The sequence below is a fragment of the Halichoeres trimaculatus genome, unplaced genomic scaffold, assembly GCF_033239565.1.
Source record: "Halichoeres trimaculatus isolate MK-OKI-2021-1 unplaced genomic scaffold, fHalTri1.1 fHalTri1_scaffold_10, whole genome shotgun sequence".
NCBI lineage: Eukaryota > Metazoa > Chordata > Actinopteri > Labriformes > Labridae > Halichoeres > Halichoeres trimaculatus.
Window position 1 is genome coordinate 14,998,431 of NW_027437187.1, and position 26,662 is coordinate 15,025,092.

Genomic DNA, 26,662 nt, shown 5'->3' on the forward strand with positions numbered 1-26,662 from the left:
TATAGGTCCATGACTGAAAAAGTCTCATGTTGTGACATGTTGTAAGAGCTGTGTGAGAAAGATCTTGACTGTGACATTACGATGAAGCGCAGAGCACACTATATGTGTACGTTCCTTAGCGTGGCCCTCTGTAAGCCCTCAGTCAGGCAGACTTATCTGTGTTTACATGCACACACTTCCTCTTGGGATATCAGAAGCCTTATAGGGGTCAAATCCTCGGTTGTGTGTCTTGTGTTTTTGTTTTGTGTTCAGTCTCTGTTAAGCCTCACTCCTGGGAGGCCCAGTCAGCAGCTTCCATATAATGACCTCAACCCTTTGCCTTAAATCCAAATCAGAGTGCTCTAACCTTGTTCTCTCCTCCTCCACCTTCTCATTCATGCCCCTTTTTTTGTTGGATGTGAAGTTTGGGGCTGGTTTGTAGCAGTTCACACACATTTATCAAAGTGCAGCATGTGTCTAATAAAGTGTTAGGAGAACAAATGCATCAAATATGTTGCAATGCATTGATTGTTTTACTCAGCTCTGACAAATATAAAGACAATTCACCATACATGCAGAGACAGCAGTACAGTTTGGGGAATTATCACCACGTCTGAACTCCTCCTCACTGATAAGAAGAACGGGTTCATATCATCTGGGCGTGGATGTGATAATTGAGCTTAAACTGCTTCCTTAAAACAAAGTCAAAACTTGTTCAACTGTCTTCACAGCACCGCCCTCCTGTCCTCCTCTCTGTGCCCTCGTGCCACACACTCCCTCCCTCTCTTGGCTGTCATGGTGGCAGGAAGTGGAGAAGATGAACAGGCCATATGTGCAGATGGGAGCTTTACAGCAGGCGTGTCAGACACACATATGAAACATATGGCTGCTGGTGCTGGCCTGACAGATATTAAGCCTGATCTTTCGCTGTCTGACTCTAATCTTACTGCTGCTGTTGAAGTTCTCGCCTCAACCACATCCACATGTGGTACTCGATAGCTAACACGTATAGGCACTTCACGCACACAAAGAGAGAAAAAGTGAGACCTGCTGTTACAAGAGAAATGCTTTTCTCTTACATGTCTTCCTATGTGTCACTGAACTGTCACATGGTTTTTAGTGCCTGTTTCTGAGGGCTGCCAGCCTCTTGTTTGAACCTGTCCAACAAACCTGAACACACCTCACCACACCCTCACCTGTAACTCCTGACACTATTCAGTGCTCTGCTCCTTCATCAGGAGGCCACATGATTTGTAGAGTCTATTTTTCTGCTTTTGTTTTGTTCTGTTTCCAGGGATCTAATGAACAGCACATCTGTGGTGTTCACTGGTAATATCAACAAGCTGTGATGATATAATATAATATACTGCCACTGTTCACTTGGTCCTTAATGATACAAACTGTGAACTACTGCAAAAACAACCATAAGTGAACTAAATCAGACTGTGCTCAACAACACAATGTACCAATGAATAGGGGTGGCGAAAAAAATTGATTATTGATTAATCGTAATCATAATATCGGTGACATTATGCCTGTCACCGATTAATCAACATTGGCCAAAATGTAGCCGATTATAAAAATTTTTGCTCCATAGAGATTCTGTCACTCCTGTTCCTGTGTGTCTGTGTGTTGGGCTGCACACTGCCTGAGGGCCCAGCCCCTCCGTCCACCATTATGTAATGTAAGACTATAGAATAACGTTTTAACATCATGTTAGTTGCGTTTTTGTGAGATAAACAGAGACAAATGCTACTGTTAATTCACATATCCACCATTTTCTAATGTAAGACTATAATTCAGCATTTTAACGTTGTGTAAATTGCTCATTGTGTGTTTACAGTTTTAATTTTTTTTAATACTTACTTTGTTTAAAGTTTGACTTGTTTATTTATTATTGTGTTTACAGCTTGTTCTTATTTATCATTGGTTTACACAACAGTTCTTATGTTGACAGTTTTATAATTAAAGTTCCTTGTTTTAATTTATTAGTGTTCTGTCTCTGTATTGAATCATATGGGTATTATAATAATTTGTGACTACAGATGGTATATATCCAATGTATATCAATGAATTTATTATATATATATCAGCCGATATATCGGATATTGGTCGATATATTGGTTATCGCCTGGCTCTAGATATGGACGAGTGTCAATTGGTTGTTGAATTTTGAATAATCAACTATATGCTAAATTGATAGGGCTGGGATGATATGCTATTCTCGCAATTCTTTGATATAACCATTTTAAGTTTGCTTTTTTAACACCGGACCATGTGAAAAAGTTCAATGATGATGATCATGTCTAAAGACTATATCAGGAGTCATATTTTCCCATAAAATGCACATCGCGTAAGTCAGAGAGAAACATTTCACCCCCTGCTGGAGAAAAGTGGTAACTTTTTTCAACCCAGTTAATAAACAAAGACTGAAACAAAGAATTTGAATATAAAAAAAAAACAACAAAAATAATTTTTTTTGACAAAGAATCCTGATTTAGATATTGTTGAACAAAGAAATCCCAATATATCAGTTTTTGATTTTTTTCTCCCACCCCTATAAAACAACATGCCGCATGGTTTACTAACAGTTGAATGGCCGCTCTGCTGTTTTTGAGCTTTAAAGAACATTATCTCCATGATCCACAGTGGGCTGCTCTTGCAGCGAGCGTTTGCTGAAGCGTTATGAGAATGACTACATTAATAACGTGATGAAGTTCAGTCTGTTTATCTCTGAAGTTTTAGAACTTGAAACAAGCTGGAGAAAATAAATGTCAAAGATCATCTATAGTGAGTAAGAGCGGTCACTCTGACGCTATTCCTGAAACCCAACGGTGAATTGCCTTAATTTAAAGACAGCACACGTGGTGTTTTCTGCCATTCAGATATTTGGTTACTCCATCTGCCTCACTAGAGCTATACAGCACAGTCTGAGACAACATGTGAACTCATTCATATAAAATGTGATTAGTTTAAGAAATGTTTGTCCTGTGTTTCTGAGCCTCGCAGCACACTGGATTGATTCCTTTACTTTCTAGCTTTGATGATTCAAGTCAGGTGAAGTTATGATCCAGTTTGACACAAAATAAACATTTCAATGACAGGGGAAAAACACAAGACATCTTTTTTATAAATTTGTAGTCTTCCACCATCTCGTCAGAGCTGTGTTTCAAGGTAAATTTAATGAATTTTTTTGAGCTCTATAACTCAGTTTATACCATTTAAAGGAACTCAGTGAAACTTGTCTCAGATGAAGTTCCAGCACATCTACAGTGTGTAAGAGCAAAGGCTAAACGAGGCCTTCAGGAAGCACACCAACCATGACATCACTCTACTTCCTGTCCACAGCTGCCAAACAGGAAGTTCTATTTCAGTTCAGGAGCAGCTCACTCACTCCTCTGAGTACAGTTAGACATCTCTGTCTTCAGATTCATCAAAGCACATTATCCTCCGCTCATGACTGTTTATTCCTGTGCTTTCTTCTCGCAGGTGTTCTCAGCATGAGCTCCGCTGCATCTCCTGTAATCCCATTTAGAGCGGGTATCCATGACACACACCTAAAGCTAGCATGGCACACAAACATTTACAGCCACATGCACAAAATGTATAACTGTACACACTAATACATCTTTAGAGCAGCCGGAGGGGAGTGGGTGATTAAAGAAGGGAGAAGAAAACGACAGGAGAGTGAGGAAAAGAGAAAGTTTAAGACGAAGGAGGAGGAGAAGTAAAACCTGCAGTACAGAGATGAACTTGGCTTCCTGAGGCGTGTGTGCATTTTTGTGCTCGTGTGTGTGTGTGTGTGTGTGTGTGTACCCGCCTTGCTTCGCCTGATGCAACGCAGAGATCTCTAATCCAATTACAAAGCAGACCAGCCTAGCGGCCTAGCCTCAGCCACCAAGGACAAACCTAGCAAGCTTCCACCAACGCTAGCAGCCCACCGGCTCTGCACAGATTTAGCAGCTGAGCCAAGCCGGAGCCGGAGCCGAAGCATGGCCCCTGGGTGCTGACCACATCTTGGTGAAACATAAATAAAAAAAGCATGCAGAATTAAAGGCTTACTCCTCAAAGACAAATTAGGTCTTTTATCTGACTTGGTGAGTAAGGCTGGGCAAACAACCTGGGAATAAAAATCCAAGATGTGAAACAGAAGATCTGAAACATTTTTATTCTTCTTCCATCTCTGCCCATTTCCTCCCTCGGTGTCTGACCTGCACACAGCTCCAAACTTCATTTCTCTCTCCGCGTCCCCGCTGTCTAATCTCTCTAACTCTTCTCTGCTGCAGACCTCTGCCGTTTCTAATCGAGCTCTCTGACCCGCGGAGCCACTTCCCATCTATCTCCATATCTCACCTCTCATCTCTCTGGGACACTATCGTCTTCCTAACAGGGCTCTTCACCCACACTTTCTATATCCCTATCAGCTTACTCTCTATCCTTCCCAACGATCCACGACCAAGTCTCTGCTTTCACATCCTGACTCTCTTGTTGGAGGGAGTCAAACCTGTGGTGAGATGAATTTGCACACACACTCCGAAGACAAGAATTATCAAACCATACAAGAAGAAAATCAAACGACACGTTTAAAAAAATTAAAAAGTTTACTAAAAACCATTTCTGTGGGAAAAGGACAGATTCTAAAAAAAAGAAGTGTTCTTTCCTGAGTTTTGCTACAAAAACAATCTGCTGATAATATTTAATGTCAGAGAGAATCTCATTTATTAAAAGAGAAAGTCTGATGTCATGGATCTGTTCAGCTCATAACCAAAGTGTTTCTTTAAACACAGCCCTGGCAACAAAAAAAATACGTCCTGAGCTCAACACAGCCAACTGGTCCACAGGGTGTCCCTTGTGGCTGGGTGGATGGTAACACCAGCTCTAAATCCTGCTGCAGGGGGTTTGACTTATTTTAGCTGATCTTAAGACGGCTCTGGCTGGCAGCGCTCCATGACTATGATACTCTCTGACAGAACAGGAGCTGCTCTCGGCGCTGTAGCTGCCAGTCTTGCTACCACGAGCAGCCAGTGCAGCTCAGGATCTGTGGGCAACGTTGGTCTGAAATGAAACATGTTGTGTGAGGAAATGTTCTCTTTTGACAAAAAAACAAGAGGAAGGAGGCAGAAAGGCACCGAGGCTGATTAGTCAGGCCCGTTTCTGCTCTCCGTCGCTCGTTTTCATCTGATGGCAGTGCCAGTTGTGTGCACTGGGCAGGGCTGCACAGAGCGTTAGCAACACAGTCACAGCATGGTGCCACTCTGCTGCCAAGTGAAACAGAGGCAACACACACAAACACACAGACACACACATATCACACACAGACACACAATCAAACACACAGAGACACAGCAAACTCCCACCCCAGGACACACCAGGGGCAACACAACTGTGTGGCTCTAATGAGCAGAACATCTACAAAGGGATTACAAAATGGCTCTGAGGATACACACACAACCCTTCATCAAACCTTCAAACATTTCACTGGTGTTATTTGTTGTAGTGATAATCTCAGTACTTGTTTAAATACCATTCAATAACAGATCAGTGCTCTGCAGGCTGAAGATCATGTTTAGCCAGAGTGTTGTACTCATGACACCTCAACGTCTCTAAAGGACTGATGAAGCAGGGCTTAAAACAGTGGCTGTTCTGGTCACATCTTCACCTAAAGTTAGTCTGAGTGATCCAGTATGAGCTGAAGCAGCATCCATGGGAGTGGTTCCGGACCAGTACTCATAATGTGTTTTTTAGGCCCCATTTACACGACAATGATTCACCTGAAAACGCTAAAACGCAGTGAAAAAAATCTGCGTTTACACGGAAACGCCTAGGGACTAAAAACGCTGAAGTAAGCATGCCAGGCCTGTAGGTGGTGCTATAACTGTCTTGTCCAGAAGCAGCTTATAGTAGATCTCCTCTGAAGTAGAGTTGAGCCGATCATCTGGTGCACTGGGGAATAGGAAGAGCAAAAGTGGAGCAACAGATGCACATTTTGAATAAAGACAGTCAGCGGATTCAGCAGCACAAGCACGACACGTTACTACGCGATGATCGTAACAACAGTACTGTTGTCCTTTTGTATGGGCTTGAGCAAAGTGTAGTGTGATGTCAGCGTTTCCGCAAGGCTGAAACGCAACAGAACTTTTGTGTTTCACCCTAAAACTGTTGTCGTGTAAACGGCTCCTCAGTCTTTGTGACCCCTTATACACAGTCTTTCATCCATCTACACCAGAATAACATGCAGATGACTTGTAAAGCAGGGTACCATCCCGTTTTGTTAAAACATTTCTTACACATCCACTGACCAACAATGGGGTTTTGGTGCCTTGCCCAAGGACACTTTTGGCATGTGATTGCAGGAGCTGGGATTGAACCCTTGATCTTCTAACTGAGACACGACTCCACCACTGACCTACAACCACCCCTGCTGTCCTTGTGAAAGTATTTGCAGTGTGGTGGGACCTTTTTTACCATGTTTCTCTACCATAGTTAAACTAATACAGTGAGCAGTGGTTTAGTAAAGGATAGTGACTATCATAGCAGGTAGTCATGGGATACAGAACCCCAAGAGGGTGTGAAAGGACACTGACACAAATCATATTACCCTGTTACCCAGCTACTGACCTCAGCTACAGACCTGTTGGCAGAAAAAGATAGTTTTATAAATTTAAAATGATTAATGGGTACAGTTTTTTTAGGAACAATAGTTCCAGTGATTCCATGATGATCAGCGATGTAGGGCTAGGAATCTTCATCTGCCTGTTGTGGTCAAGCTAACACGAAACTGTCCTCATTCAGCAATGATTGCTGGACAAGACCCAGAACAAAAATGTTAACACTGCTTAGCCTGCAGAATTAGCATGCTAATTGAAGCCAATATCTTAACCGCATTGTTTACTGAAACAATGCTAACAGCCGCTAACTGTTTTACCTCACCTACGATCCACAAGTCAACAAGCAGAAATCAAACCCTCTGATTTCTTTACATCAGATTGAGTTGTCATGCTGTGATGAGTTTGCCTCTGGCACTGCTCATGTTAGTGAAATTTAAAAATGGTCATTAAGGGGTCGTTAACAGGTTTTGACCTGACAGAATCAAGCTTCTAACACACCCATGAGATCAATATGAAAGCTGATTTAATAAATAGTAACTGCTGTTACGTCATGAGTCGACAGCGATGTTTGCCTCTTAGCGAGCATTACTAACCAACCGTTGTTCCATCCAACAATTACATAACCAATCAAGTTTGATATTTGGAACTTTTAACACTGACCTTTGATCGGTCAATATTAGTTGTCAAGCCTGTGACAGAGAGCTAACTAGCATAAAATCAGCTGAGCTAAAGAGAGGAGATGGTGAGACCATCTACTGGTCTAAAGGAGGTGAGCTCTGATGGCCTGGGTGATGGGGTGAATTCAGACAGACCAGCAGCTATAAAGGCTCACAGATTTGGGAGACAGTGACTAAAAGTCAACTCTGCAATGTTTCAGCTAATTGTAGTGTTCCTCAATATATTGTGGGTGCTCCCAATTTCTAATATTGAAAACACTGCCATGTAAAGTTGATTTTGAGCCCTGTGAAGGAATATATGAAACACAAAACAGAAGAAAAGGCACACTCAGGGTTTATAGCACCATATGCATGAGGAGCTGTCGGACAAAGGTTGACAAACTGTATGGTTGACAATGTATCAAGACTCACTTCATGTGAATCACAAGCACAGCAGCTCACATACTGAGCTGGGTTGCATTTTGCTGCCTTCTGATCCGTCAGTATCAGGTTGCACCACACTCACACAGCATGCTCAACGCTCAGGATTCTGAAACCTCATCTTCAATGGCAACAAAAAAAAAGACTCAAAAACACCACACCTAACTGGAGTTTCCATCTCAAGTGCTCACTGAAAGTGCTTAATACAGCCGGATGAGCATTTGGATTCTCCAATTATCCACTTATGCATATTCAGTGAAAGGCAAACTGCAGAGTCATCCTGATATCACGTTTATTTCAGGGCCGCTTCGTGCTCCTGCCTTGAAGAAAAAGGAAGGGAAGGCAGAGAAGGAGAGAGGAGTCTCAGGAGAGAAACCGGAGTGCAGCGGTATCCACTCAGGAGTGTGTGTGTGTGTGGAAGTGTGTGTTCTTTTACACAGGGGTATTTGCCTCCTCTGAAAGCATTCAATAGAGTCTTTATACCTCCCTGCACGTTGCAGACTGGTGCCTTAAATCTCTGAATTATACAGTCTTCAAATGTGGAGAAAGCTCACTTAGCAGTTCTTTATTTTAAAGGGACAATTAAACAACAAGCATCATATCATTTGGGTTAACTTTGCCGTTTTTTTACAGCTGCTTTTATGAACTGCTAAACCTCTTTCTGGTTTGCAGCCTTTAGTGGAGATTTACTCCTCGCTCGAGGTGTCACCTTCCTGTGAAACTCCAAGTCATCAATACCTCTGAACTATGACAGCTGAGCTTTTACGGCGAGTCAACGACCCCGCTTCTCGTTTTCCGCTCTGATACGCTGCCGGGGAAGGGGAGGACTCTGCTACTGTTGCCCCCAAAAAAAGTCACAGTCTGGACGAGCAAAAATGGTAAAAAAAAAAAAAAAGGAGGAGAAGAAAAGAAGGCAGAGAGGGGAGATGGGGACTTGTTTGTTTGGACTATGCCCCTCCAGCTCTGCTTTGCTTTCCGCTAGTTTTACTTCCTCTGTCCCTGACCCAAAGACACGTGAGGTCAGCACATACAAACAGCATGACAGAGCTTGTACAATATTACTCTGCTAATATAACTTCTTGCTTCAAACGCGGCCAAAAGCCCCACATTTCCCAGAGAGGAATGAGGCTGCCCTGGGCCCATTTGACACGGCCTCGCTCTGTGCGGCTGAGCAGTCCAGCTCAGTCAGCAGTCAAGCACGCAAACGTCGCCGCACATCAGCGTCCCCAGAGAGAAAGAGAGACAGGGAAAGAGGAGTAGGAGACGGAGAAAGAGGGAAACTGAGCCAGAGAGTGTGCTTGAAGTGCTGAAAGTGACTAAATTGCCCTTGCTGGGGAGTAAACAAACCAACTAGTCTTCTTGTCATTCAGCTAATCCCTCAGTGCAGCGGCACATCACCGCAAAGCAGCTCACAGGCCATGGCAACCTGGTAAAGCTACTGTAAAATATACAACAGAGAAGTGTGAGGGCTTCACCTGTGAGGAGGCTGTAAGGAGGACAAGGCGCAAATACAGCATTGTTCAAGGCTTGCCAATCCAGACTTTAATCAGTCACTCTTTGGGTGACTCTCCTCAATAACACCATGACACAGTTTTAACGACATCTTTCCAGCTGCTCAGCAAGACTCAGATCATGTGTTTTGGAAAAGATAAATGACCAGTGGCACATTTTCTTTAAAAGAAAAACATCAACAACTTTACACAACTTCACATTTTAGGTGTTAAGTCCAGTGAATAATCAGGTTAAAGAGGGGTATTGTGCTTTTATTCAGGCTTTATTCTGTCACTCTGGTAGCCCTGTAGTAGCTTTACATGATTTACAGCTCAAAAAACAAATCCTTATTTTTTTACACTGGTGTTAGAAAACCCCTATTTCAGCCTCAGTCATTTTAGCTGCTGTCTCTTTAAAGCTCCCCACTCCACAAACCCCCTTCTCTCTGATTGGCCAGCCCTTTGGAGGACCAAGCTATGAGCAGACCTTGGTGTTTGAGGCCCATCCCTCTGTGTCATGAACTAGTCGAGATCCTTATGCTCCTTGTGACCTCATCATTTCAGCCGACTGAATTCTTTCATTTTTTTTTCGCTCTTTGATAAACAAGGTGTCTGATCATGTGTGTGACTAGACTTTAGGTAGTGTGGTACTCTGCTGATCTCCAGCGTTTTCTTTAGGGATGAACCAATATGAAAAATTTGGCTGATACCGATAGCCGATATTAATATTGCTGATATGACAAACAACGGATAGTTACCAATATTGATATTGGTAAAAAAAAAAAAATCTTGACACAGATGATGTGTCGAGGTAGTTCAGAGAGAAAGAGTGGTGCGATCGCAAGAAAAGACGACCATGGAGAGGATCAAAGGATGGAGCACCCGAGATTAACGCCATCAAAAAAGTATATTTTGTCTGTTTTTTTGGAACAAAAACAGGAAGAGAGACATAAAAGATGATAGTCAAATCTTTTTAGGTAGTTTTGGTGTTTACATGGTCATAGCAAACAATATTTTTGGGGTCTAGAAAGATCATTTAAGATTCTCTGAAAATGGCAGATATCAGCCCACTTTTACACATCGGCCAATACCGATATTCATATCGACATATTGTGCATCCGTAGTTTTCTTTGTTTAGGTTTCTCTTGTACCTCAAAAATAATTATGTAATTCTATCACCCTGTCACACTATTTACAAGGCTGCACAGCTTGACTGAATTGTTGGGGTTCATATTTTTCAAGCTGGACCACACAACCATGCTCCAGACTTGCAGGAGTTTGAATTAAAAAATAAATAAACTTAGCTCCTGCAGTGACAAGTCTTTAAAGGGGACATATCATGCTTGTTTCTCCTTTTCACTATGCCAGACTAGGATGCCTGTAAAGCATTTCTGCAAGGTACAAGTCATTTAGTTCCTTCATTGCCCCACAATAGCGTTCTCAATATCCTCATTTTAGGCCATTCTGAAGATCTCGTTGAAATGCTCCGTTTGGAGAATGACCTCCTGTAACCTCGCAACGTCACAGCCCTTTGTGCTCTGATTGGTCAGTTCTATCAGAGGGGTGGAGGGGGTAGAGCCAGGGGGCGGTTTTCGCAGCATGGCAGTATTTACAAAATCGCCACATTGAATGGAGCAGACCAAGCGAGTTTGCTGTTTGCCAAAACTTCACCATAAGGCATTGATAGCACTAATAAAATAACAGAGTGTAGGATACGTCCTTTTGTACTGGACCCCGAGTCAGACCCGGACGGTTCTGCTGCTCAGGAGGAAGAAAATCCACCTCAACACAGATCATCTCAGGACGCTTCAGTGTGGTGAGTCAAACCAGTACTGTAACATGTATAGTTTATACGTTTATACTCGGCTCTTGGTGGGTGTATCCCTCTGTGGCGGTTGTGTGACTAACTGACATCACAGAGGAGGAGCTGCTTTATCAGATTACTCCAATAAAAAGAAAGGATCCTCATGTCGTCACGAAGGTCGAAATCTCGCAGCCAACTGGCAATGACCTATTTTCAGAGGCATCAAATCTCGTTCTAGGATATCAGAAAAAAATACAATATCTCATTTTTTGAAAATTCAGGGGGTGAAAGGTCTTGTTTTCAACTTTATTATTTTATACGTAAGTATTAAATCACGGATCAGCATGATATGTGCCCTTTAACTGATTCACTGACAGGAAACTTTAAACTGTTTATGAATAAGTTACACATCTCACATCACCAGTCCCAAGACTTCACTTTTTTAAAACAACAAGAGTGAGCCATAGAGATAGTGGGCAAGCTGCCTGTCACCACACGTGGTGAATCTGTAAAACCCCACCAACAAACGGTCATTAAAGGTTTGGCTAGCTTCTGCACTCATAAAGATCTTGGCCTGGACTGCTTCATATAGTTATACCTGTGCCAGACAATAAATTGATTAAAAGCCCAGGATTTTAACAGAGAGATCTGAAACACAGTCAACAGAAGCTCTCTCCACTGGTGCAGTGATAAGCTAGTTAGGAGCTCTTTTCCAGGCCGACACAGGGACCTTCTGCTGCGCCGACTGCTGCACTGCCTACAGGTCAGTCCTAACAGCAGAGCAGTGTACCAAAAACCACTGCAGATGATTATGAAGCCATAAATAAAGACAGCAAAGTCAGACTCCATCCTGTGACGAGCAACAACACAGTGACATTGTTGGTTAGTTTCTATTTAAGGTGAGATGCATGCTCTGAGGTGAAGTCTGCTCATCTGTCACCGCCTGTTATCAGAGCTGCATCTGCACCACGAGCAGCGGAAGCAGACACCTGGGCTGACTCTGCGTGCATTAGTGAGTGTGTTGTCATGTTTGTGTTTGTGTGTGTGTACGTGTGTGTTTGTATGTTAGGGACATGGAAATGAGGCAGAGAGGTTGCATGAGGACAGAGTTGCTGTCTGCAAAAATCCCCATCAGGGAAACGAAATTCACCATCAAACAGAATGCTGCCATGGTTTCTCAAGCTTTGGCTCAGCACGTGTACAGATCAGCTGATGTGCAGATTGGTTTTGATTCTTTTTTTATTATTTTGTTCAACAGATACAAAATCTACAAACTGTTTTAATTTAGATCAGCTGGATGAAACCCAGCTAGAGTAGAAGAGCTGTATTTCCTGTCAGGCACTGCGTTGCCAAATGTTTTTTCCAACTGAAAATTCACATTTATAATGTTATGACTACCTCCACAAAGATACACAGGAGACTGGTGCATTATTAATAAATACCACAAACATAATTCAAGGCTTTCACAGATTTAACAGTTTTATCTTTGCACAGTTTACTTATGCCTGTTTGTGCAATTTAAACTACAAACCCCTCGAGCCTCACGGGCTGGTTTTACAGAGAAAGAGATCAAAAAGTTTGATGATTTGATCTGAAACAACTTTGAATCGAATGCTTTTAATGTTGCACTAACAACAATGAGAGAAACTGTTGCTGCTGCAGCTCTCGGTAGCGGATGGTAACCACTTCACTCTATTAATATGATCATTCTCTGTAACTAAACGTGATCTCTGGGTCATGTGACGTGAGACTGAGACACGGTCTTTGAACGCTGTCATGAATGCAGGCTTAACAACATTCAAATGCAGATTTATGTCACTCTCAGATTAAAAACAGGTTCATAGACGAGAAAATAAGAAGACAGATGGACTAATGTGAAAGATCAAGATCAGTTTGAAGTGAATGTGTGATAGAAGAGCAAACTTCTTCTCCGGGGTCAGAGTTATGATGCTGAACAGACACTGTAGAGGAAGTCCAGGCTATAAGTGGGTTGTTTAAATTCCCCTTCTACATCAGCCATCACACCAATCAGCTGACACCGTCTTCACTCTCCTTTATTTTTACATGTTTTTAGCTGACAAGTGGAGCAACAAGAGACTTTAAAGAGGAAGAGAAGACTAACTTGTCAGCACTGGTTAAGTGTCAACTCTGCAATCTTTAGGTAACCTAGCTACACCAGCTGTTATAGAGGAGACTGGTCACATGAAGCTGGTTATCAACCTGATGAATCAACCCAGAGTTAAAATGTGCGCGCTCACATTAAGAGAGTTGAAACGATTCCTCGAATGATTCGAGGTGCTCGATTACAAAAAATACTCGAGTAATTTTCTCTGCCTCGAGGAATCGTTTAATTTTAAAAAAGATCAAAGAGTGGTATTTCAAATAGAGCTGAGGCCATATTAAGAGAGTTTTCAGACCCCTCAAGCTACCTCTTATACAAAATAGCAACTAGCAACAAATCTAGCTTTTTTTCTGGAGTTTGGAGACTTATGGGTCATTCTACGAAACGGGTGCCATTTGGGTCCGCAACATTTGATGAGATGTACAAGGCACAAAAAATGTGTCAAAGTGTGTTTACAAATTTTGGAGCTACCAAAGCAAGTGCTCTTATTGACATGCTGTATCAGAAAATTCTATTTCTTAAAGAGAAAAAAATTCATTTGAAAAATAACTGCTCTTTAACTAAACAAAAATGTATTTTATCCGATTACTCGATTAATCGATGGGATTTTCAGTCGAATACTCGAATACTAAAATATTCTATAGCTGCAGCCCTATGAGAAACACATGACCAATCACAAATAAGATTTGGGAGTTTTCTAAAACCTGTCGTCCACAACAAACAAGCCCTATTATTACCAAATCCTCCATACCATTACCTGCATTAATCTAATGCTGCAGCATAATGATGCTCTGTCTATACACTGATATGTCACAGGTGATCCAAAGCCAGACAAGTGTTCGGTAAATCGGAGTCTCTCTTAGGTCAGGCAGCCTAAAGCAGCGCTCCACTTAGCACTCTGTAGTTTCCATCCTCTCTAGCTCTCTTCATTCAGCACTACCAATCCATCACTCAAAAGCAGGGGGATTAAACATCTGTCAAAGCCTGCTCATTTCACCCAACAGGAAGAGACACATTTGGGCGTCGCACATCTTCCCGCTGATTTGACGTCCTGTCTGACTCTGAGTCAGGACAGATGAGGTCATTCAGCTCTAAAATAATACTCTCAGCCTAAAATAAATACACAGCATGCAGGCAGAATGAGCATAGTTTCCATATACATTTAAGCTATCATTTACACACAAAAAGAGAAATGGGTTTCTGAAGCACTCTTAAAAAAGATCCAGACTAAAACTCTGTCTACTACATCCTATTTATTCAATCTGTCCCTCCTCAGTGGGCTGTCATCGTCTCATCAGACTTCTACCGGATACCCTACCCATCAACTAATCCGACCCCACCTGCAAAATTCTCTGATTACTCTCCAAAATCAACCACACTATCAAAATCCCCTTCTCAAACTGCTGGTCACAAAAAGTACCGTCTCCCCTCTCTCAGTCCCTTCAGATCACCCTCATCAACCCCCTCGCCCTTTATTCATCACGCTCCCTCTCTTCATCCGTACATTTCAGCCAAAATCGGCTGCCTTCATCTCTCTTCCTCACATCATCTTCTTCCTCTCCTTCTCTTTTCTCCTCCATGGCTCTCTGGCTGTGGCGTCCTTCAACCCGGGGTCTGTATTGAGAGTGATTACACGCTTGGTTAACTCGTTCATGGACTCCACTCCATCAGTGACGCACGCTGCCTGCTCGCTTTCAATGCATTCAGCTCACATGCACACCTTGCCTGCATATATATAAACAGTCGACAACATGCAGGTAAACACAAAGTCCTGACATGCCTGGCAGACAACTCACAGTGGTAAATCATGGCAGATATCATACTTCCAATGTAGTTCCCCTAGAGTATTCAGATCAAGACCCATGACTTCTTCAATTGAAGAGGAGAATGCTATTTCACATCTTTAAGTGTTAACAGATAGGCAGGTTGGCGCCTTTGCTGTCCTTACCTCCTGTAACATGAAGACATACCTGGGTGCTGTTTTTGAATTCCTAACAGATCACAAAGCAAAACTAGTTCATCTGTGACAGCTGCAACTGTTTGGGCAAAAATAATCATTATTACTTATGAGTGACTGACAGGGTAAAACGGAAGGGGAGTGTAAGACCTATAAATCACATGTACAACAAAGACCTGATGCAACTTAAGATGGGTCAATGCAAGAACCAGTTAGCAAAACCAGGAAAACAAGTGTCGGAGGGTGGGGTCATTCACAGCAAAACTGCAAATTATTACAAAACACATGACAACTTTTCTCCGAGTCGTTTAGCCTCATAAGAGAGAACAACTGAGAGAGAATTCAGTCTGTTTCAAGCAGTGCCAGGACATTTATGTGGCAAATACGCCTCAGGAGATACTGAAGAATGCTGTTAGTGGAATGAGGTGGTGACTTCCACACCCAAAACTTAGATCTTCTTCCTAATGTGGCCCATAAAGTCATACAGTAGCGACTGAAGCTATATAACTGTTTTCTCATGCATCCTTCAAACTGAAAGACTCAATAACTACCAAATTTTCAAAGGGGAGGTACTAGTCAGTAAGCAGAGTTGCAGGGGGTCTCATCTCCTTATCTGTCAGCCAATATGTCTCCATGTGAACAATCACCAAAAACAGAGTGCCTACACCCTACCTCAGTCCGAAACTGATACACAGTCAGCAAAAACACTTACTTTACAGGGACATGCCTTAATGTGCAAAAAAAGTGAGACGACTTACAATGAAAGTTTTTGCATTCAAAAGAGATCATGAACACATCTTCCTTACTTACAGGCAAATATGATGATTGTTATGCACAGACAATCTAGATTCTTGAAGTTTGCATTGCAAATAATGAGTACCTGCATGCTAACACATCTTTACTCACTGTGTTGTTAAACTGTGAGAGTTACTCTATCACTTACACAGATGTCACAGGTTAATCCTGAAGACAGAGCTCATGGCACTGAGCTCTGGATTTGTAGCAGGTGTCAGACTGACACAGATGCATCTCATTCATTAGTTTCCACCCTGCATGTCTCATGTGACTTCACAGTCCTCACCTTAAAGGTGACTGATTAGCATCTTCAACTTCTGACAGGTGTCGAAGCTAATAAAATATACACAGTGCACCTCGAGTTGTCAAGTATATATTGTGCTTTAGTTAGTATAAAAAGTTGCTTTTCTCTGCAGTATGAGAGCTGTGTGCTAACCGAGGAAACAATGTTGACAGCTGACTCCGTCAGGTCTTGGAAGTAGTGCTTTGGGTAATATTTTGTTAGCATGCCTGCTAACGCTCCCAGCGCACCTTGCAGAGGAAATAAACTCACCCCGGGCATAGCAGCGTTAGCAGCACAGACAGCCTGCTAACGTTAGCCCATTTGCTGTATTAATCATTCCTATAAATAAGCCATCTGTTCAGCTAACTGCCCTGTACATATATATTCCCCCTACCTAATCTGGACGCTGCCATCATTGGATAGATAGCTCCGGGCCACCGAGATCCCCAAAAATACCGCCTGGCCCCGGGTAACATTAGGAGGGTGTACCGATGCCAGGTCTGCTACCAAGCTAGCATCGCAGAGCTAAGCTAAGCTAGGCAAAAAGCTACCCGCTTCTTATTACACTTATGTATTAAAGTGGACATGAAGCAGCATTCAGCCCGACAGTACACCTGCCTCATGCTGACTGCGGTGGTGTCAGGTGCTGTGTAGAGAAATGAGGAAGACTACGCAGTTGACCTGATCCAGCAGAGTAAGCTGGCTAAGCATGCTAGCCGTGTGTACTCACCCCATAAACCAATCCATGGCGCTGTTTGGAGCTAGCTTAGCTAACGTTAGCTGGCAGGGGATAAATCCACCAGGAGCTGGAGGCGACCCCCGAGTCTATCCAGCCACCACCCTCGCTGCCCTGGCGTCTGACCCCCGAGTCCGTAGCTCTCCCCGGTGCCCGTGTCCCTCCTCTCAGCGTGGTCCTGGCCGGTCAAACACAAACGCCACTTAAACTTTAAGCGAGTGTCCTTGTTTTGATCCTCAGCTCGCCAGGATCATGAAGTGGCAGCAACACAGTCAGATCAGCCTGTTAGCTGGTAGCGGGAGCACAGCACTGACTGACTTTGAGCACGAAAGAGAGCGGGGCAGCGCTGCGGGGCTGCCCGGTGAAGAGGTGTCCGGTATGCACAGTGCTGAGTGAGGCTCGTCCGCTGGGATGCCGCCGGTCAACCTGGTAACCTCTGTCATGAATCCGTGTAAGGCTACCGTAATTGCTGACAGCCTGAACCTTCAGTGGAGCTGTTGCTGTCTGAGCCAAGTCTAAATCCGAGTCCGGAAGTAAACACAGACCCGACCCACTCTGTTTCTGCTGTGCGTAAAATGCGCGTCATGCAGGGCTGTATGAACATGGATGCAATGGGATATGTAGTGAGCAGCGTGGAAAATGGTAATATCGGTCCTAATATATACATATACTGAAAAGAAGGGTAAACATTTTTAAAGTAAGACAATTTCATTTGTGCTTTCTATTGTCAGCGCCTTTAATTCTTACAACGCTTAAGGTAAATGTAAAAAACAAATTCTAGAGCTGTGAATCCCCCAACTCTGAGCCTCTTACACCAAATAAGGATTAAATGAATCTGAGGTGTTAAAGAATCTTTTTTTATGATGTGTTTTTCCTTCTGGCCTCAAATCACTCAAATTAGCAATTTACCTCATAACCTATGACCAAGACGAGAACCTTATCAGACACCCTTTTTTTTTCTTCTAAAAATGATTCTTACTGTAGACAACTGCCTGATGACACAGGTAACCCTCAGTAGTCAAAGAGTTAGGTAAGATGATAACAATAACCTTTTTAATAAAATGCACCAATATAGTTCAATAATCAACACAGGCAGTGTAGAAATTTTCTCTCTGAGAATCAAGTTTTTGTTTATTAATAAGTTTGTATTGTGCTAATAAGATGCACATTTCTTATCTGTTTTAAGTATCGTCACTCGGGGCCCACCAGTAAATCCTAGTACGTCTTTGCCTTTAGTAAGCCTCATGTAGTTTATAATTGTTTTTGATGTATATATCAATTGGTAAGAGGGATGATTAATTACAAATGATAGAATGGAAATTAGTAGTACTTTAGAATAGAATAGAATAGAATAGAATAGAATAGAATAGAATAGAATAGAAAGAACCTTCTGAGCAAGCCGAGAGGAAACGAGCTGAGGCTGTAAATCTCAACAAAAAAGGCCCCCATGTGCACTGACCCTCTCTGTGAATCTAAGCAGCAGGTGACCCATGTATAACTGCAGAAATTATGATTCACTATCAGGTGTGTAGCTCTTTGTCCCAAGACACAGTCTGGGCAGAGGTGTGTGAAACATTTCATTTTGTCTTCCTAAAAACTCCTAAAAATTATCCCATTCAAGCAAGAGAGCATTTAATCACTGAATTTTTGAATTATATATATATATATATATATATATATATATATATATATATATATATATAAATATATATATATATATATATATATATATATATATATATATATATATATATATATATATATATATATATATATATATATATATATATATATATATATATCCATTAGACCCACATGTGACCACATCATTAATCTTTTTTTGTTTTTTTTTTTCCTGTCAACAGGATTTTACCAGATAGCCTATAATAACACATCAGGTGCCCTTGCCTTTATTTGAGCCCTGACCCTACACTCTACGTGGCCTTTAATATTGCTTCCCCCTCTTCCATTCCCTGATTGCATAGTACAGTTTTCTAATCTAGATCAATACTTTGACTGTTCGGCTCCCAGACCCGTCGCCCTGTCTGTCTCCCTCTGACCATCCATTACAGTAAGCCGTGTGGTTGTCATACTCTTCTCTCCCATCATCTGTGTCCGTGACTTCCTCTCCTCTCTCTATTCTACTTCTCCTCCTCTTCACTTCTCTCCATCCTCTATTAATAACAGGAGCATACAGGTGACGGAGATGACTTCCTGAGCACGAGCCCTGTTAACAGCAGGCAGGGACACATGATTGGCTGTTTTACACCCGAGCGCTCAGCAGGCCACCAACCAGATTACAGGAGGGCGGGGTTTGATTTGTTTCACAGGCGGCTTTGGGTTGTTCTCATCTGTTGTAGTGCTGTAAACAGCCACACAGTGGCAGTGTTTGTTTAATCATATGTCTTATTTGATGCCCCAGACGTCTGTTAAGTGAACTTCTTTTTAAATCCTGAAAAAGAATAAAGTCAGATGCAGAAATAACAAATGACAAATATCACTTCACACGTAAATACATCAGTAGCTGCAGGAATTATTATTCTATTTGCTATAATTTAAATAGTTTCACCCAACCTTTCTACTTTTTTTTTTTTTTGACAATCTAAATGTTCAATATTTAATCAGCTAATTGGGAGTTAAATTGATGGAGTAAAAAAATAAACTAAGGCAGTCACTGGGAGCAGACCTTCAAAAATAAGAAGTAAACAATAAAAATATTAGAAATATTTGGATAAAGGAAGTCCAATTAAAAGGTTGTATCAGACCAAAATAGAATGACTTCTGGCTTGTACAATTGCTGTGAAAATAATATATTCGAAGAATTGAAACTCAGATTTCATAAGCATTTCAAAAATGATAGTATTATGTTAATTTTATGTAACTGAGTACAGTTTACTGAGCTGTAACCACATGTTTTGATGGCTGCAAAACCTAACTGTGATTAGAAGGAGCTACTTTTTGTCACAATTCTACATTTCTACAATTTCATTTAGTAGATGCTTTTGTCCAAAGTGACTTACAGAATATGCAAGAATTAGAGGGAAAACCTTCACAAGTTTGACAAAGGGCTTCAAATTTAATTGGCCACAGGGCTGCCATCTAGTGCCAGTTGTTTTAAAGGGGCTGTGAGAAGTTTGAAAGTGATCTTGAAAAAGACTTCCTCTAGAAATATGCCTGATCTTAATCCACACTTTAAAATAAGATTATTAGGGTCAATATTGCTGGTTACATGTTATTTTAAACTGCTACTTCTTAGCTTCCAGTTTGGGTCCACCAGCACTAGATTGATTTACGGCACATCTAAGTATCTATGACAACACCACGCCGGCTGAGGAAGTTTAGTAGTGAGAAGAGATGAAAGGCAGAGATCTGTGTTTTTCTCTGCTAAAAACGATTTCTGTGATTAATTATGCTCTCACTTAATTCATTCGAGCTTCATTGGCTTGAAAATCTTGGCTCACTGTTTTTGAAACTTGAACATAACAGTGACATTGCTACTGATAGCTATCACATTTTTTAAAATCTCCTCTGTTTGCACCAGTAACACAGGCAGTTAACACCCGTCTTTATTACACACGCTCCCATTCAAACACATGACATCATCTCAGATAACTGCAATGACCTCTTCCCACTCAGCACTGACCTCAGATCAGCACAACACGCTGTGTTTACCTCTCCCAGCCAGGCCTCAGTCTGCAGTGTGTTTTCCGGCTGGTGCCAGAGAGGTGCTCTGTGGAAAAACGAGCCATCCTCTGGTCAGGTGCTCATCTGAGTGAGCCAAGGTCACTTCCTGAAATCCATCCGCCTGTCAATACTGAGCCATCCAGGGGTCGATATGTTCCGGCTCACATCATCACAGACAGTGCAGAGACAGAGCATGAGAGCGCTCAGAGCTTTCAGCTTTCGTCATCACCTAACCTTAGAGACAGAGCAGGTGAGAATAAAAGTAAACGTAAAAAAAAAATAATAATAATTAAATCATGCCAACAACTGAAACCTGTCATGCTTTGAGTTCATATGTGATGAATAGTTGTTAATTAAGCTTGAATGTGTTTGTGTTCTTGCAAAACATTACACTTCATACCATGAATCAACTGAGTGATTCCCTTTTTTTAAAAATTTGTAACATTTTATTGAATTATTGAAACATAAAACTGAATTAAAAACCACATTTTGATTTCACAATTTGTCTTTTTCCTTTCCCTTGACCTAATATAATGAAGAAGAAAAAATTCAAGAAAAAGTTTAAAATGGAGTGATTGCAGACACCACTCCGACAAAATCACACTGTATGCAGATGATGGTCCACTGTACTATCCCCACACAACCATTCCTTTTTTTGTCATTGCTTGCTCAGCAAAAAATTAAAAATGGATCGGTGACGATCTAAAAGTTTTCACAAATCTTGTGCATTTAAACTGGATCACCATATTCAACTTAGGGCAATATGGGTAGATCAAACACACACGCCTTCCTTATTATGATGGACCAAAATATCAGCCAAAATAAGGTGTGTGACCCTTACTCAACAACAAAAAGACAGTGAACATCTCACAAAGATGTAATATTGTTTGGTTATCGTGGTTGGTGTCTTGCATGGTGCACCTGTGGCCTATTGTTTGCTTTGCTGACCTTGAATTTCAAGAATGGTAGCAGAAGAAAGAAACCCACTTAAAGATTTACCCTCATCTTAATCTTGTTAATTGCATTCAGAATCATTGTGCACACACACACACTCTTACACTCACACACACCTGCAGATGAGCTCAGTGCTGCAGGGTGAATGAGGTATTGGCTGCACCATGACTGATATGATTTATTCATAGCCAACAGCGGTAACTCAAAAAGCCATTAGGAGGCATTAAAACGGAGACACCTCACATTACTCTTGTATGAATAATTAATGTTTAATAGATGTGATGAGGAGCATATGTATGTATGGTTTTATCTAAGTAAACAAGAAGATGGGAACATATGTTTTTAAGATTCCATGGGACACACAGCTCTCACTTTCCGTGTCCTTACGTTAACCCCAAAACATCACGACAGAAAATAGCAGAATTCAAGCTTCAGACAAAAAAACAAAAAAGTGCATTTATTGACTTCATGCAAACTTGTTTGTGTGTGTCATAGCCATGTTTACTGTTAGCAGTCTGATCTCATCACAAATGGATTCATTTTCAGTTTCTCAATAATGATCACTTTATATGAGGTGATGATAATGGCCCCTTTGCATGGCTGAGTTTCAAATTGTCGGCACCACATAGTCTGCCTGTGTGTCGTGTATAATCTGTGTGTGTGTGTGTGTGTGTGTGTGTGTGTGTGTGTGTGTGTGTGTGTGTGTGTGTGTGTGTGTGTGTGTGTGTGTGTATGTTTGTGTGTGTGCACGCGCGCTTGTGCTTGTGTCATTTCTGGCTCCACACTGACGGCTGATGTCTTGGCGTATGAGTCAGTCTGAGCCACATTACTCATGTCTCCAGACCTACCTGGCTCTGACACCCCCATCCTATAAAGAAGGAGAGATGTGGAGGAAGAAAACAAGCAGACAGAATTCTAACTTCAGATTAAACTCAGACTTGTAAAGACAATGGGAGCCTGTGGGGACATGGAGCAGATTAAAAAAGAGGCTGAAGAGTGAAACCAGGAGGATTTGGGGATTTTCCAAAAGTTGCATGGCCTTTTCTTTCTTCTTCTTTGGTGTATCAAACCAAAAGCAGTCGCAGACAGGAGAAGTTTCAGCATCATGTTTTAATGCAGTGTATTTTCCATGCACACAGTGATACGGTCCTCTCCTCTTTCTGTTTGAAGCACATCAGACATGAAGTCATTTCAGCCAGAAGCAAGTGAACAGAAATAGCTTGCATGTGGCTCTGAGGTCATGGGCAGAGAGAGGAGAAATGATAACAGAGCAACAGCCACAGACGCGCGCACACACACACACACACACACACACACACACACACACACACACACACACACACACACACACACACACACACACAGTGTGTGTGTAGGTGTGTGTGTGTGTCAGCAGCAGACAGTCTGTTGTGTGTCAGATTCAGTCTTTGTCTGATAAAAGTCATCACGTTGTGCTTGTTGAAGCAAAACTCTGATGAACAAGCCTTAGATCATAAATACCATTTTTGTTTTTAGATAGATAGATAGATAGATAGATAGATAGATAGATAGATAGATAGATAGATAGATAGATAGATAGATAGATAGATAGATAGATAGATAGATAGACTGGGATGCATGTTTAGTATGATCATCTTTGTCCGTTTTAACCACCACATCTGTAAACACCAATACCTTACCAACTATGCTCTTCTTCAGCTTCTAACTAGTTTGTCCACTCTGTGCAGCTCTATAAACATGGTGGAGCAAGATGGCAGTCTCCATGGACCTGCTGCTGCAAATGCACATGTATTATTTATGGGATAAGCTAAACAAGCTATCATGTGCAATACTGCTGTCCATAGGTTCATCATCATATGGATGCTGCATCATTTGTCTCTTTTTGAGCACCTCTGTGTTGAGTCTGCAAATAGTGCAAAAGCAGACTTTTTGATGGCAAAATAAGGTACTGAAAAAATAACTTTGTAGAGCATAAACTTCAAACTCAAAATATGCTGAATTTTGTGGCAGGTTTGTACCCAATTTTCACCTCACTAAAAGAAAACAAACAAAAGCTTCCCTTGTGTCTCGTTTCTCCCAGCAGTTTCTCGATCAAGGGAAACAGGAGCGAACCTGGTACTGCTTCCGCCAATACCATTTTTTAATCAGCCAACTTTACTTTGTCTTGTGATTTTAAGACTGTGGGCACATGTGACCTAATTGTCTGTTTAAAATAGTCTTGAAATATGAGAACATAGAGCAGTGTAAACATAGGGCTTTGAGAACACAAGGCTGTAGGAAGATGGGGCTGTGGGAACATAGAGCTGTGGGAACATAGGGCTGTGGGAACATTGGGCTGTGGGAACATAGGATTGTGGGAAAAGGGCTGTGAGAACATAGAGCTGTGAGAACATAGGATTGTGGGAAAAGGGCTGTGAGAACATAGAGCTGTGAGAAGATAGAATTGTGAGAACATAGGGCTGTGGGAACATAGGGTTGTGGCAACATAGGGCTTTGAAAACATAGGGCTGTGAGAATATAAGGCTGTGGGAACATAGGGCTGTGAGAACATAGGGCTGTGAGAACATAGGGCTGTGAGAACATAGGGCTGTGAGAACATAGGGTTGTGGCAACATTGGACTGTTGGAACGTAAAGCTGTTGGAACATAGGTTTTGGGGAACATAGGGCTTTGGGAATATGGGGCTTTGGGAACATAGGGGTTTTGAGAACATAGAGCTGTGAAAACAAAGGGCTGTGAGAACATATGGCTATGGGAACATAAGGCCTTGGGAACATGAGTCTGTGATAACATAGGTCAGTGGGAACATAGAGCTGTGGGAACATAGAGCTGTGGGAACATACGGCTGTGAGAACATAGGGCGTTCCTAGGGGGGCAAGATGACCATCATCTGTTATTGCTAATACAATAGCTGGTGATATATTGCTCAATTAATCTAATTTAACCCCTCTTTAAAAAAAAAAAACCCTGAAACACCTTTTCAGAGTAAAGGTTGTATAAGAAGTATGTGCAGCTTCCATGATCTACAAAATGCAAAAATATCCCCTGTTACCCAGATCCCCTTTTTTGTGTATTAAAATCAAGCTGCTGGTGACTCTCTGTTAAGCATCAAACCTAGCAATGAATAACACAGAAAACATTTTTATTTAGGGCAGTAAGTTTCATTGGTGGGACAAATTGGTGAGTGACCTTATGTGAGTGAAGCTCTTTTCTTCTTCTGTGGTGGTTTAGGATGTGGTTTTAAAGGTGCAGACACAGAGACACGGGATACCCACTGCTGTGTTTGTCTAACTGCAGCGAGTGTAAGTGTGTCGATGCATCAGTGTTGTTTGGACCTGGGTGAAGAGTGCTGATGGGGCTGAGAGAGGGAGGTGCAGTTTGTTCACCATTAGACAGACAGAGACAGATGTCAGCACAGCAGCTGCTTTAGTCAGCACTTTGACACACACACACACACACACACACACACACACACACACACACACACACACACACACACACACACACACACACACACACACACACACACACACACACACACACACACACATTCATTTACAGTGAAGTGGGGGCAGCTTGACAGTTTCATGCAGAAAGGAAATGAAGATACACACACTCTCTCTGTCCCTCTCTGGTTCTCCATTCATTCTGTTTTGCTGCTGATATCAGGATCTAAGCGAAACCTGAGCACAAACACCCTGCCGCTCATTCAATCTGCTGCTGGCTCGACTGTTGGAACAAAAGTATCGATCCCCTCTCACCTTCCTGTCAGAGGACAAACACTAGCTGCTGAGTCTGACGGGGAGGCGGCAGTAGGTGGCAGCAGTCAGTTACACAACACCTGCTTGAGTAATCACAATGAGTGAGTCGACTTTTCTAATGCACAGTTCAAACCTCTGCATTCTCATCATCCCCTAGATGGAAATCATACTGGAGCAGTGTCTGTTCTGCACTGAAATAAAGTATGAGTATCCCTGAATAACACGTTTGTTGGTATCAAAAGCCCCAGACAGCACGACTTCCACCTTTCTTTGTTTACCAAAGATCAGCCAGTCTAGACGCCCCCTCTTGTCCGGTAGTGTGTGATAGACAGGTGGTGGCCATGACAACACTAACTGCATTAAACTGGATTACCTGAGGCCTGCTGAGTTACAGAGCCAGCAAGGGATTCCTTCTGCTAAACTCACAATGAAAAACTGTTGCCTGCTGCAGCACAAATGCACTTACGATCCCTCTGTTTTCATTTATCCAGATCATTTCTCTTCGGTGAGCTGTAAATCAACCGAAAGTTGAATGTGCAATACAAACAGAATATCAAACACACATGCCACTTTTGTTGGCCGGGCACAGAGGACAAGGGAAAAGAACCAGAGGCTTCCCGGCCTGCAAGACCACAGAGCACAAAGTTTTTCACTCATCTGCGTGAGAGATGGACAGGGATGAGCAAGAGAGTGGAGTCTTTGGGAGAAATAGTGGGACGAGCAGGCTGCCAGACTTCAGGGTTATATAAGGACAAGAGTTTTCCATGGAAAAAAAAGGGCAAGAAATGCTGTTTGGAGTCAGTCATCCTTAGTGACGCGTGGAAAAGTAAGGAATGCTGTGCTGACGCAACTTTCGGGCAGCAAGCAAGTTTAATGAGTGTGTGTTTGAGATGAGTGTGAGAAAGAGCAACACAAGGAGGAGAAGAAGAAGAAGAAGAAGAAAGTTTAGCATGTTGTGGACATGTGTGTGTTTGCAATGTGTGTATTTGTGTGCATGTGGAGTAGGAGTGTGTGCACTGTACTCTGCTGACGTAATGCTTCCTAACTGTTTCCATATAGAAGACCTGGGAACAGGCGCCAGGCAGCTCCTCAGCATGGATACGTCTGGTACCCATCAGCCCTGTGAGAGGAAGGATACACACTATCTCCCAGTCTCTATCTCACACGCACACACTCGCACAGACACACTGATAAACTTACTAATGAAATGGACCTTGTATTTAGTTTTAATGAGCTTTTGTTGCATAAATGCATCAACACACTGGTCTGGAACGTCATCTTTCATGCAGTCTCTTTAACATAAACAAACACACTTATGAGTACAGAAAGCTGTGTATGCATTTGTTCCACATCCTTGTTATAAAGGATAAATTCATGTAATGGTTGAGTCTTG

The 26,662-nt window shown here is 42.1% G+C and overlaps 1 protein-coding gene across 1 annotated transcript in view; it reads right to left on the minus strand.

Annotated features, from left to right (window-relative positions):
- mob2a (MOB kinase activator 2a) overlaps window positions 1–17,448 on the minus strand; it is a 71,388-nt gene extending 53,940 nt beyond the window's left edge. The window contains exon 1 of the mRNA XM_074678476.1: window positions 16,866–17,448. Within this exon, the coding sequence (XP_074534577.1) occupies window positions 16,866–16,882 (17 nt within the window). The 5' untranslated portion in view covers window positions 16,883–17,448. The remainder of the gene's footprint in view (window positions 1–16,865) is intronic.
- Between the last annotated feature and the right edge of the window lie 9,214 nt (window positions 17,449–26,662).